The sequence below is a fragment of the Podarcis liolepis genome, assembly GCF_965112155.1.
Source record: "Podarcis liolepis genome assembly, chromosome: 7".
NCBI classification, from domain to species: domain Eukaryota; kingdom Metazoa; phylum Chordata; class Lepidosauria; order Squamata; family Lacertidae; genus Podarcis; species Podarcis liolepis.
In genome coordinates, this window is record NC_139561.1 from 44194138 (window position 1) to 44208843 (window position 14706).

At 44.0% G+C, this 14706-nt stretch overlaps 1 protein-coding gene across 3 annotated transcripts in view; it reads right to left on the minus strand.

Annotated features, from left to right (window-relative positions):
- The window catches only part of BANP (BTG3 associated nuclear protein), a 148174-nt gene that overhangs the window by 75188 nt on the left and 58280 nt on the right, over positions 1 to 14706 (minus strand). For all 3 annotated transcript variants that reach the window (XM_083513706.1, XM_083513705.1, XM_083513707.1), the window contains exon 8: positions 3985 to 4152. In XM_083513706.1, coding sequence (XP_083369832.1) covers positions 3985 to 4152 — 168 coding nt within the window. The remainder of the gene's footprint in view (positions 1 to 3984; positions 4153 to 14706) is intronic.

A 14706-nucleotide genomic window follows, 5' to 3' on the forward strand; every position in this document is an offset into this window, starting at 1 on the left:
GAGTCCTATGAAAGAATAAACTAGGCCCCCTTTACACAATAGGGCAGCAGCAGACCATTAAAATCATGGCAGGGAGCCCATTTGGTTAGAGCCCAATCCAGCCATCCCTCCACATCAAGAGAAACACATTCAGAATAACTATTTTCATTTGTTGCTTTTATTTACCGTATGTATTGGGTTTAAAATTGTTCTGTGAACTGGATCGCTACCATTTCTTTTGTTCTCCTGCAGGCTCATTTTCGGGGTGGAGTGAGATTTCCAAAACATTTCTTGTTTCAACAACTATTTTCCATACCAAAACTGGTCACAGAAAGTAAATGCTACTACTATACTCAGCCATCATTCCCCCCCCCCCCTTATCTTGTGTGAGCATCAGAAAGACAAGTTTGTTGGCTGGAAGATAAAAGGATGGGCCCTAAAAAGGAGAGTCAACAGCAGCCTTACCAACTGAGTGAGGCAGGCAAATTTTGATCTGAAGTGGACTATAACAGAACACTGGCACTGTGACAAAAGGAGCTGCTTTATACTGAGTCAGATCATTGGCATGTCTAGCCCAGTGTTGTCTATTCTGACTGCAGCAGCTCTTCAAGGTCTTATGTAACCCTGGGATCCTCCAGCAGCAATGGCTAGGGATGGAATCTGGGACTTTGCACCTGAAAAAGGTGTGCTTCACTCACACGGGTTTAATGCAGGGAGTACCCCTCACATGGTTTCTCAGGTGCTCCCAGCTTCTTTTTCAGTGCTAGAAGCTTCTACTTCACAAGGCACATCTACAACCATCAGATTGGTCTCCTGCAGGCTCACAAACTTGACTGGTGAATTGTGAGACCTGATAAACAGCAATTAGGTTTTACAGTTCTATTATAGGTACACCCATGGGTACAGGCAGACCCAGTGGAACTTTCTACTTTTTCTCTTTAAGTACCATGAAAACACACACACAGTCATGGTACAAGCTACTTGTGTAGTTTCAAAAGTGGTTTGCTACATGGCATGGGATGCCTCCTCTTCAAGAAGCAACCATATCTTGCTTCAAGTAGCTCAGTGGTACAGCACCTGCCTTGCATTCAGTAGGTCATGGGTTCAGTCCACGACATCTGCAGGTAGGGTTAGGAAGGATTCCCGTCTGCAGAGCCGCTGCCAGTACAGTGTAGACAATGCTGTTTACTGATCTAGATGGACCAGTGGACTGGCTTGGTAGAAAGCAGCTTCCTACACTCCTAATAAATGGAAGAACCTCTGCTGTGTCAGACCAAAGGTCCACCTTGTCCAGCATCCTACTTCCTATGGCAGACAAACAGCAGCAACTGAGAAGATCACAATCTGGGCATGAAGGCAATGGCCTTCTTTCATGCTGTCCACCAGCCACTGATTCAGAGGTATGTCATCTCTGAACCTGGAGGCTCCATATGGGCTATCATGGGTCTTATTCTCCTTCGCAGATTTGGTCGAATCCCCTCTTAAAGTCATCCAGATGGTTGGTATCCCCACATCATGTAGCAATAAATGCCATGGTTTAGCTGTGAGTTGTGTGGTAAGTATTTTCTATGGAAAGAGTTGCAGGGCGTTTTTGTTATGGGGAAGGTGCAGCATTTTAAACCAGAGAGTCTACTCTCTCTTCTCAGCACTCTACCACTCCATTCTGCTACATGCTTAGACCAGGCCATAGAAGACTTCAAGCAAGAAGCAGGGCCTTTCCCACTACAGCCCCAACACCCAGAGACAGCACCCCTGTGCACATCATTTTAAGTTTTTAGGGAGAAATGCAAAGCATACCTTTTAAATTTTTGTTTTAAAATTAATGCTGCTGCATTAATTCTGCAGCTGTTATTTTGTTTTATTTCCCACATTTTGCCATTTTTTATCAGTTGTCTAATATGCCTTCACCTAACTAAATAAATAAATAAAAGCAGGAAGAGAAAATGAAAAACCGACATGCTCCATTTGCAAACTGTCTCAGTGGCACATTTGTGGTGTCTTTTTTGTAGCTGGAGAGAGGGCTAACCCTAGGTGAGTTTCTTCTTGGTACACTTCTAATAGGACCATATTGGTGTGTGGTTCCAACATTATCCTACAGATAAAAAGACTTTCCAGTGTATGTATCATCGGCATGCACAGACAAATAAATACATGCCTATTGGATCCACAAAGCAAAGAAGTAGAAGCTTAGAAGAAAAATCCCCACCATGGATGTCAGGGAACTGCCATCAGAGCCAGAGGGAGAGGGAGGGCTCCAGAGGGGTTCCGGAGAGCTTCCCGGGAGGGAGAGAAGCAGCACATCTTCTGGGGAAGGAAATCAGTGTAGCACCAGTGGAGGAGGGGGGCAGATGGTGGAATCGGCGAGGTGGCTCCATGACTCCTCGCCGGGGACCAGCGGGGAGAGCATGGGTCCTCCGCTGCCCACACCCTCCCTGCGCAGAAGGCTTCCGCGCAGGGAGACTAGGAGGAGACTAGGCGTCAAAGAGCTTCTTTGCTGGAAGAAGTTCAAGAAACGCCCACTGACGGATTCTGCCAGCAATTGAGACAGCCACAGGCGAGTGGCTGTCCAGACAGAAAGAGTTCACTCAGGCAACCCAGCCAGGTGTGGCGCCGATTTACGCACGAGCAACCCCTAGAACCATTACAATAGATATAGTCAGTGAGGACACAGTGCTAATTAGTTGTCATTTGGGTAAAGGCTATCAAGTTGATCATATATCAGAATTTTCCAGCAAAAGCAGATTTTGTCATTCCTTGCCTACTATATAGTGGTTAGTGTTAACATGTAACCCAAACCTTCATGTGGGCAAATAAACTTATTTCCTCTCTTTTCGGCTCCATTCCAAACCCCTGCTTTTAATATATGATATACAAACATCCCACAGCCCTGCTTTTAATATAAGCATGAGCCAGAAGGGTCCCGAGAGGACATTCCTTGGGTCAATATTTTGCCATTTATCATTCATGCTTAAATCTATGTAGAAAGCTGAGCAGCTCACAAGATTTGTGAGAATGTGTACATTTCTTGGAGGGGTGGTGGTAGTGGAAAAAGTTTTTTTCTGAATGAAATTAAGCATATACTAATAAATAAAATGTGCCTGACTCGGTTCCTATTATAAACTGAAACCACTGATAAATATAAACTGTTCCATGAAACACCTGCAACACAAAGTCTAACAGATTTATCATGGCAGAAGCATTCATGAACTAGATGTGGGCAAAAAAGGAACACACACAATACCCTCTAGAAACACATTGTGGAAAGGAGAGAGCGGAGAGAGATGGTAGAACTTTGGACGAGTTGGAGAAGGGCAAGTTAGAAATAGTATAAACAAACTTGACATTGAATAATCAGGGGTCAAAATAACAATACATGATAGAAATGCTTCCTTGATTGGAATGCAGTATTAAGGGATCCTTTATTCAGATATCCCCACCAACCCCACTCAACCCTCGGCTCATCCACAGGAGTAATTCCTCAGGAACAGCAGTACATTTAACAAAAGGAACACATACGATTAGGATAAAAACTTTTACTCACTCACAGCCTTTATCTAGTGGCCTGTATTTACTAGACACTGCAAGATCCTAGTTTTAGTGATAATAGTTCCCCCTCCCCTGTATATTAGCAGGGGCTGTTCAAACAAAAAAGTGCTCCTAAATTTGACATGAAGAAAACGCAAATGAAACATATCTAAATGCACTTCCTGATGTGGCTTCCCAATATTTTTTTCTTTTCTCCAAGAAGAGAAAGGTGGTCTATAGTGGCAAGTCGCAGTGAACAGTAGCCGTGGATACATCAGCAGCAAGGAGCTGTCTTGTTATTGCTGTTGTTTACGTGCTCTTTTATTGTGTTTTGACAATGTTCTTAATTATTTTCACATTCTAAGTTTTGTTTGAAGGGAAAGTGGGTTTTGGTTTTTTTAGAATAGTGTTAACCCTAATAAAATTAAATAAGGAAGATCAGAAGTTTGCTAATTTCCAGCAAAGGAGGATGCTTTTTACCTGAGCCGCTATAAGAGGATGAGGAAGGTGTCCGTCTTGAAAAGCTTTTCACCGCCAGACTCTGGCCTCGCTGCTTTCGCCGCCAAGCTGTCCGGCACTTGGAATCTATGCTCTGCTTGATCCGGTACCAGTCAGACTCTGTGATTCCAAACTTATAGAAAAGGTGACCTGCAAAGCAAAAAAAAATGCACTATGCCAAAATCCATATTTTACAGTTTATGGGCTTCAATTAATGGGCTGCAGATTTAGAAACATGTGATGGCCACCTAAGCCAACTTCTGCCACTTCCATTTTGTACATATATGGATCATACCTGCATACCCAGCACAAAGGCACTCAGGGCTCATATGAAAACAAACTTATGTTTTATAAGTTTAGCAAACACAGCTTCTTCCAAAGAATTATGGGAAATGCAGTTTGGTTAGGGCACTGAGAATTCTATGTACGAAATGCCAAGAACTAAACTACAGTTCTCTGGAATGTTTAATAAACCAGTTTAAGCATGATGATGCCTACAGCCAGTTTCCCTCAACAGCAGGATGCCTTAGACGAGCACCAGGCCTGTCAGAACTGCACATAGTGTCTCTTCTTCAAAATTTCCAGGGAAGGAAATTTCACAACTCTTCTGGGCAACTTCATAGCTCAGTGACAGAACATTTGTTTTGCATATATAATGTCCCAGGCTCTAGTCCAGTTAAAGGAGACCCTGGAGAGAAAATGCAAATCAGAGCATGGGCTAGATGGGCCAGACTGAGGATGAGGGAGCTTCTGACAGCTTTGCAAGGCCCTGTACCCAAACACTGCCCCACACAAAATACTCCCACAGTTTACCTGGTGAACATAAAGCAGCTACCACTTGTGGCACACATGACATTTGCTCCACTGCAGCTGCATCCACATGGCAGAAGAAAGGATTCCATGTCCCTGCAAACTGATCACCCAACCCATCCTAGCCCAGTATAAAGAGAAATATATTGCCCTCACTAGGCAACAGTTGCAGAACTGATAAATGCAAGGAAGTGTCCCTTGTTTTCAAAAGCAGGTCTTACATCCTGATACCAGCTGAGGGGTCCTTAGCAACTGAGAGGAAGGAACAGCAACACTGGGCAATGCTTGCCTCAGCAATGACTGCAGCCAGCTCCACCAGGGCTGACAATAGTATAAACAAAGGCCAAGTCTGAAAAGAGAGCGACCACAGCAAATGTGGAAGGAACCCATGGCTTAAGCTTCCAGGAGAGTACCATCAAAAAAATAAATGGAAAACTAATGCATTAGACACAGTCAGCATTTCAGAAGTTCCCAGTTAAAACCCATCTTGCTATTTTGATTAAAGCATCATGTCACAGTACCCACAATAAGCGGGCCAATTTCTTGCTAGAAATTACAGCAGGGCATGTCTCAGCTACATGTGGCAGAGCTACACATTGCAATGGCCAGGATCACACCAGGAATTGAGGGGCCGAGAATTGGATTCCACCATCACACCATACATGGGGAATGCAAAGCATATTTTAAAAGATACTTCTGTACTTCTTTCTGCCAGAGAAATACGGGGACGCAGTTTCTGTTGCAGATTTAGAGAATTGGATTCCACCATCACACCATACATGGGGAATGCAAAGCATATTTTAAAAGATACTTCTGTACTTCTTTCTGCCAGAGAAATACGGGGACGCAGTTTCTGTTGCAGATTTAGACATCGGGAGAGGTTGGAATGAAACTCCCAGGGCAATAGCGAGAGTGGTGAGCTTCCTCCCTTCAGGAAAGGACTGCATATGCTCAGTAGAGCATATCCTTTATATGCAGATGGCAAAGCCAGCATCAGGGATCAGCAGAAGGTCTCCGGTTCAAAGCCCGGCAAGACTTCATTTAGAAGGATCAGGCAGCAGGCAATGGGAGGAATCTCTCTCTGCCTGAGCCCCACTGCTGCCAGTCAGAGTACAGTCATACCTCGGGTTGAATGTGCTTCGGGATGAGTGCGGCAACCCGGAAGTAACGGAGCACATTACTTCCGGGTTTCGCCACTTGCGCATGCACAGACACTCAGAATGACGTCACGCGCATGCGCAGAAGCGGCGAGAAGCGGCATGAAGCGGCGTGCATGTGCGCAGACGTGCCGTCGCTAGTTACGTTTTCTTCTAGATGCGAACAGGGCTCCGGAATGGATCCCGTTCGCATCTAGAGGTACCACTGTAAACAATAATGGGCTAGAGAGATAAATATTCTGGTCCTACATAGCACTTTGGTAACCCTTTCCAAAGGATAGAAAATGCTGACAGATCCAGGCCTCATGCCCATATTGAGCATACTGTCCATCTGAATGAAATGTAAAATGCTCCCTTGAACAATACAACAATAGCCACCTATAAATGCTATTCTGCATTAAGGCAAGTGATAGAAGTTTTTAACATTATGCATGGCATGGAGAAAGTAGATAGAGGTAGGTAACACTACATGGACATCTAATGAAGCTGAATATTGGAAGATTTGGGGTGGGTAACATAAAGGAGGCAGTGATGGCCACCAACTCGAATGGCTTTATGGGAGGACTGGACAAATTCATGGAGGATAAGGCTATCAGCGGCTACTAGCCACAATGGCCATGCTCTGTCCTCCACAGTTGGAAGCTGTAATGCTTCTGAAGACCACTTGCTGGGTGCTATTGCACTCAGGTTCTGCTTGAGGGTTTCCCGCAGGCACCTCATTGGCCACTGTGAGAACAGGATGCTGGACTAGATGGGCCACTGGCCTGGTCCTGCAGGGCCTTTCTCATTTTTTTTACACACTCAGAATCCTTCCAGAAGCAGCAGTTGGTCAGGCTCAACAGCTGTTACACAGAAAATTACGTTAAGAAGGAACATAGAAGGCAATAACAAATTCTTATATTAAACTAATAACATTTGACAATAGAATTCAGAGAGCAGTAGATAGTAATAATAAAAAACAAAGAGGCATAAACACGGCTGACGCTGGTCCTTTGCCTGGAGGCTTCAATTCTTCCGTGCTGGTCATGCATCACTCTCATATTGAAATCATTTTGAAGAGAATAATTGTTAGTGCATTGCAAGTATTTGTTGCTTAGTTTATACCAAAACTGGTGTGGGGTGTGTGTGCGCGCGCGAACATAATTCTCTTTCAAGGAATCTGAACAACATAGCCATCTAAAACTCATGAACCTATGCTTCATGACATTGTTGACCTTATCAAGACTAGGGAGGGACCTTCTCATCTGCTGTCTAAAAGCAGGTTCATGCAATTATTTGACATTCACAGGAATGCTTCTTCTACATGATGTCATAAGTTCAAAAGAGTGGGCATTGTGTCAAAATGGATTACCTGTGTGGTCCTCCCCGCCCCCAGTCATAATGGAATATGATAGAGAACATAACAGAACAATCTTACTCAGAAGGATGTCGACTCAAAAGTAAGCTCCACCAGGGATTTCAGGATTTCTTGGTATATGATTAAGTATTTGAAGGCACATATTGGCCACATTTAGTGGTCTTGCAGACTTGTGTACCAATTTTGGGAAGAAGTGTAGCATCAGTCCAAGTATAAGGGCAAAGAGAAAGAACCAGAAGTTTCAGCAAAACCAGAGAGAGATTCCAGATGCATATATGATCACTGAACAGACAGAATGTCCAATAGCAGAAGACAGAAAACGAAGACCTTCAACAACCAATCAATATTATGCTTGGCAGTTTCAAAATGGGATTTAGGTGGCAGGTAGAAGGGAAAGCTCATAAATTATCTGAGGAATCCTGTTTCCACCCATCATTCTGAAGGATGAAAGTGTTCTCAAGCACTTATATAACTTTTATTATGTATCCAACCTGACCAAAGCTATGCTGCTCTTCACTGACAAGGGATCCATCAGGTGCACTTGGTGGCTCTATGGATATGGATAATTACTCCAAACCTTCCTTCTGTCCAATTCTCCTCAAATTTCCTTTCTGGGGAATGCGAGGGGAAGTAATCATTGGAAGATACGTGTGCAAACGCTTGTGCAAGCTAAGCAGAGAGGGAGAAAAACCACAGACTGTACATGAATACACAGCTGTGTGAATACACTGTATTACTTTCAATGGAATGTACATATCACTGTATGTGCATTCCCATCCCTAAGTGCAACTGGATGAATATTTGTTTGAACCTGCAGCTGGCACTTTTAAAGACAATCTGTGCACTTCCACAGTTTCAGACACAGGTAGGTAGCCATGTTGGCCTGCCGTAGTCAAAACAAAATCAAAAAGTCCTTCCAGTAGCACCTTAGAGACCAGCTAAGATTGGTATGAGCTTTCGTGTGCATGCACACTTCTTCAGATACCCAGATATCTGAAGAAGTATGCATGCGCACGAAAGATCATGCCAATAACAAACTTAGCTGGTCTCTAAGGTGCTACTGGAAGGACTTTTTGAATCTGTACTTAAACACTTGCAGTGTGAACTTTGCTTTTCACCCCTTTTCAAATGGCACATGTGGTTGCACATAAAGGTGAAACAGCCAAACAGATGGATAGTCATAGGATACCCAGTAATGTTGTGTGTGTGTGTGTGTGTGTGTGTGTGTGTGTGTGTGTGCAGGGCCGGCCCACCCATGAGGCAAGTTAGGGTGATCATCTCAGGCAGGTAGTATCTACAGGGGCAGCAGATCTGGCCTCTAAGGAATGCACCATCCACTGCTGCTGCCGCGGCCACAGTAACAGCAACGGTTGCAGCATCCTCCTTGGAGGTCAGATCTGCCTCCTCCTCAGCAGCCCCCACCCAAATGCCACCTCTAGAGCAGCCTCTTGGCAAGTAGGAGGCACTACTGCTCTCCTCCCACTCCTAAGGAAAAAATGGTGGGGGCTGCCTTCTGGGGTCTCCTGGGCACTGCACCCATCCAGTGTGATTCAAAGCAGCCCTCACCCCCCCCAAATGGCCTTTGATTTCCACTTCAACCATTGAGTAAGGTTAATTTGATCTCCCCCCCCCCCACATTTCTAATGTAGATCTTCACCCCTTCTTCCCTGGTGGGGTGGGGATGCGCCTCAGGCACCAAAATTTCTTGTGCCAACTGTGTGTGTGTGTGTGTGTGTGTGTGTGTGTGTTTATCATTCCCTATCAAATCTGTGTCCCACAGCTTGATTTTCTCTTTTTGAAAACAAATCACAGGAGATCCTACCATGTATTTCCCGCTGTCTCATCTAATTGCACTATGGTATTCTCAACCAAGATAAAACCTATCACTAATGTACCGGCAACTTGCACATTGTCAAGTCTGACTTTCCAGTCTGTAGCAATAAATTAGTAAACAAACAATGTTTATATTTTTAAAGGAAACCTGATTCAATTTTGACATCTCAGAATCTATAGATGGAAAAAACTGAGGGAGATATTTCCACCCCCCACTAATTTGTGTGTGCTCTTGCTCCCGCCCCCCCCCATAAATATATATCTTAAAAATGTAAAAGCCTTCTTGAGACATCCTGTTACATAAGCTCTTTTCCACAGCATCACAGAATTCCAGCTGGATGGCAAAAGCCACCCTATGTGCCGCCAAGAAAAACTAACTTAGGAATCAACAACACAAATTTCTCCCCTTCCAAAGGAGCTTGCGGCCTTGGAAAGCCCTGGCGTGACAGAAAACCAATGGATACGTAAAATTATTTACATTTTGCCAGCAATGGTACCAGCAGCTCCAACTCTTGATGGTTTAACTCTTTCAGGGTGACAAAGAGAGTGTGTCTGAAAAGAATGGGCAATGCAACTTTCTGGAATTCAATTTATGAGTGTTCATGAACTCATCACTTTCCTTGAATCACGCAATGTATTTTCCAGATGAGCTGTACATTAATTCTCACGCAAGGCAACAGCTCGCATTCAGCGGCGAGACTGTTTTTCCTCTCTCAATGACAACAGGGATTAAGTGATTCCAGGGATGCCTTCTGACTTCTAAATCCTATAAGAGAAAAATCACATGCCAGACGCTACAGCCATAACGATCTGGCACAAACCAGGATGCAAAGAAATTCATCCACCACTCTTTTCCCACCTGCTTTTTCATCCACAGAGGAAGGTAGGAATTGCAATAAGAAGAGCCCCATCCTGTCAGGTACCCAATAACTCAGTCCCTGTCCCTCTGCTGCAACAGAAGGCAAGACAGGAAGAAGCAGGAGGATGACAAAGTCTACGAAGGACCTAGCGCTACTTGCTATAAATCACATACACCAAGCTCCGCTCATAGGTATGCAAAAATGAAAACTGGGCAATTAAAACTGGAGTTGTAATACAACCACTTGGATCTCTTGTAGGTGCACAAAGCATCTGACAGTGACCCCTACCACCTGCAAAAATGAGCTTCTTGGCCAGGACCCATATCTTGAGGGGCTCTTGCCTCTCCAAGGGAAGAAATAGCTACAGTTCTGAACCAATGATCAACCGCTTAGTGTCTTTTAAGATATCACTGTGCCTACACTGCCAAGGACATTTCACCACTTGGCAGTACGAATGTTCATTGTAAATTAAAAGGCAGAGAGTCAGTGGCTGGATAAAGTTTTGAATATGGCAAAAACAACTGAAAAAATAGTAGGTTTCCAAAGCTTGAAAGGAACACACTGTTGTACTGTACGTTAGCAAACATCACCATAAAAAAAGATGCACAGCACACATCACTGGGAAGATTGAGAAGGGATGAGAATCCCAGCAAATGAGGAAAAGGTTGTGCAAGCAGTAAAAACAGATGGGCTAATGAGCCACTGTAAAGAGGTTGGTGTGGGTGTCCAACTAGTGGGACAAGCAGAAAATAAGAGACTCAAAACTACACAGACACCCCTCAGAACACATCCACATGCTCTAGCTGCTTTTCCATCAAAGCAGTTTTCACAGAACTGCAGAGATATGAGATGGTGATGAACAGATCGAGGCAAGCATAACAATGCTGTTATGGCTTCCTAGATTTTGGTCAGGTTCTGTATTAATGGGGCTCAATCCCTTAAGAAGATCTCCAGCACAAGGACCACTGAAATGAATAGGAGTTGGGTAAGCTTTTCTTCCTCTCTTAAAATACTAGAACTCAGGGTCATCCAGTGAAGCTTATTGAAAGCACACACAAAATGCTGTATAGCATACACTTAATTTATCCAACTGAGTGCCACATTTAGACAATTTCATGGAAGTCGAATGGTCTATTCATGGCTCTTAGTTGTGATGGTTAAATGGCTCCTTCCTTTTAGAAGCAGAGTATCTCTGGGAAGCAATTGCTGGGGAGCAACAAGAGAGTGCTGCTGCCCCCATGTCTAGATGGTGGGGTTTTTTCCTGGAGGAATCTGGTTACCAAGAGAACACTGGATTAGATGAACTCTGCTCTGATCAGAGGGGCACGTTTTAAGTTATTAAGAGCACAGTGGTACTTATATTAAACCTGTATTGATTACCTCCTTGGAACAGAGGAGAACCTAATTTAAAACCAAATAGGAGAGAGCACTGAAGAGCAAATGAAGCCACTTTGGGACAATCTCACTGGTGAAAAGTGATATACAATTTTTATGAATATAAATTATAATAAATGATTTAGAGCAAACCATGTTTAAGACCACTTCTTTCCATTTCTTGTTTTTCTAAGAACTGAGGGGCTTCTTGATATAATATTCTGCATGATTGAGTGAAACAATATTCTGTTTGTGACCAACAACCAAGAAAACTGCTAGTAGGAAATAACTTAAAGAGTTAAATTCATTTATTTTGCATTCTTGAATGATGGACAGCTTGTGGTAAATGTGCTGGGGGAGGCAAGGGTACAATGCACCACTGCCAGTTATTCATTTCCTTATATTGCTCCACTTGTTTCAAGCTGCAACTAGTCAGTGACACCACATGGAAGCAAGAACAGGGGGGCAAAATGGGAAGATGCCAGACAGCAACGTTTAATGAGTTTACAGGGGTCAGCAAACTTTTTCAGCAGGGGGCCGGTCCACTGTCCCTCAGATCTTGTCGGGGGCCGGACTATATTGGGGGGGGGGTGAACGAATTCCTATGCCCCACAAATAATCCAGAGATGCATTTTAAATAAAAGGACACACTCTACTCTTGTAAAAACACGCCGATTCCTGGACCGTCCACAGGCTGGATTGAGAAGGCGATTGGGCCGCATCTGATCCCCGGGCCTCAGTTTGCCTACCCATGGTTTATATCAAGTTGCCAGTCCATATGGTTTTCCACAGAACTACAGTTGGAGAGAACATGCAGCGCAATCCTGAGCACGTTCACTCAAATGCAAAGCCTGCTGGATTCCAAGGGGTTTTGGCATGCAGAGGGCTGCGGCCTTCATCATTTGCATCTATCTTTTCCCTTCGCCTTGAAATGTGTGACTGCCTCCCTCCATATGGCAGGACTGAACTGATTTACAAAGAGCTGTTTGAAATTGAAGCCAGGTTCTGGCAGCTTCAATAAAGAGGAGAAAGTGTTTGCAGAGAAGCACCACAACAGCAATCCAGGCTCCTACTTCAGGGCAGTTGGCTGTACAGATGTTGGAGGCGGGAGTTTGGATGCTTCAGTTCTGGACATATGGACCAGCTGACTCCTGCAAGCCTTGGAGACTTCCTCTTCTGAACACACCAAAGATGCTATTCACGAAACACTTGGGCTGTTTTATGCCTCATTATGACATTGCATATTTGAAAGAATTAAGTTCAAGAAAAGCAGAGTTCACAAATTTTGGCTGACCTTAGTGGCCAACACCAATCTGTGGTCACCTAGACCTTGACAAGGGGAAAACCTTGTCCAAAAATGCAGCAAAGAAGCAGTGACACTCTCTTGCTACCATTGCTAACCCTAAGCTTAGAGCTGGGAGTTGGGTCACTGGTTTGTTCCTGGAATTGCGCTGTGTGGAGATGCAAAAAACAAGTCCCACCTCCCTCTCCACCTCATACCTTTCAAGTACAGTGGAACCTTGGGTTGCAAACATGATCCGTGCGGGAGGCACGTTTGCAACCCGCAGCGTTTGCAACCCACGGTGTTGTGTCTGCGCACGCATGTGACGCAATTCAACACTTCTGCGCATGCGCAAAGCGCGATTTAGTGTTTCTGCGCATGCGTGAGCGCCGAAACCTGGAAGTAACCCGTTCCGGAACTTCTGGGTTCAGTGCGTCCATAACCCGAAAACGCGCAACCCGCAGCATTCGCAACCCCAAGTATGACTGTACCAGGGAAGTGTGGTGCCAATACAAACCCCAGGTTTCCAGGAAGGGGTAGGAATGTCCCCACAATTGCACCCAGTGCCTCTAAAACACAGCCAACTGCATAATAGAGAAATCCCTGCCCCCTGCCCAACCCAAAAGATGGGAGTAAACATAGGGCATGGCAAGCTTGCAAAAAGGTGGTGGAGCACTCACCATGGTAAGCAAAATTGTAGATTCCTGAAAATATGTATAGAGAATTGTAAAGAAAACATATTATTTATTAAGTCTGTAATATTAGAAATGGTTCCACACAGATCCAGCAAACCTTGTTGAAGCTAACCCACTCTTGCTAGATTTGGAATGTCGATGAAAAAAATCACTATTAATTTTAAGTATGTTTTCAGCATTCATGTTTCTGGGCACTCAGGTATAATTTCATACACTCCTGTTCTTTAAAGAAAGTTGGGCAGGGGGTCCCCAAGCCCAACAGGAAGTAACTGTCAACAGCTCATCTGGTGTGAGCAAAATAAAGATTTGTTCAACAAGTTGGTTAAGGACACTTAACGAGCATTTGAGTAAAACAAGATAGCAAGTTCAGCATGAGAACAGCTTTCATTTTTGGTTCCGCAGATGGAATCCAAGTGTTCCGTGCACAGTTTTATTAGTGGTAAGGCTCAGAAATGGCAGGCACGCCCGTTTCCTCTGGCTCAGCTTGGCTTCTTATTACAGTTCATCAAGCAGAGGCTGTTGTGGTGAGCCTCATCAGTTTCCAGATTTAACACCTGGCCCAGGGATGCTTAGTGGAAAGCAAGGGAGTAAGAACAACTCCCCAGGTTAATAGCAGAAATATGAACATTATGAGTTACAGCAAGTGCTCAAATAGATTTTTATTAATAGAACTCTGGTTGAGCAGAACATGCAACAAATGTTAGGACTTAATAGAAACTACCATCAAGTGCAGAGCAGAAAATGAGACTGATACTTGGGTAATTGGAAATGAATCTAACTGAAACTGTGATGCACTCAAGGGTCTCTGACCTAACAGCCCTTTTTTTGGGTGAAATGATGATGACGATGATGACGATGATGATGATTTTATATGCCATCCATCTGACTAGATTACTCCAGCAATTCTGGGTGGCTTCCAACAAAACAACTGACCATATATTTGTTATCTAAGCTTCGACTGACTGGCTTCTTATATTACAATGTATGCAAGAAGCCTGGACAGTGGGCAAATAAACAGATGGACAATTTCACAAGATGGAAGAGAACACTGAAGTGAATATTCTATCAAAAATCAAGCAGGATTCAAATGTGTTCCCCATTAAATCCATTTGGGTGGTCTGCAACTTAGCAGAAAAGGAGTAGGGTACTTCATCACACAGGAGCAGCTCACACCTCTTCTGAGGAATGCTCACTCCCAATCCACTTGACATTTTTTTCATATCTCTAGGACAGCTTGCCTATCTGTGAAAGCATTATCTTTTCTATTGTCAGCTTTATACTATACAGTTCTAAGCTTTATACTATATAGTTCGATCCTCCCAAGATTTTCCCTCTT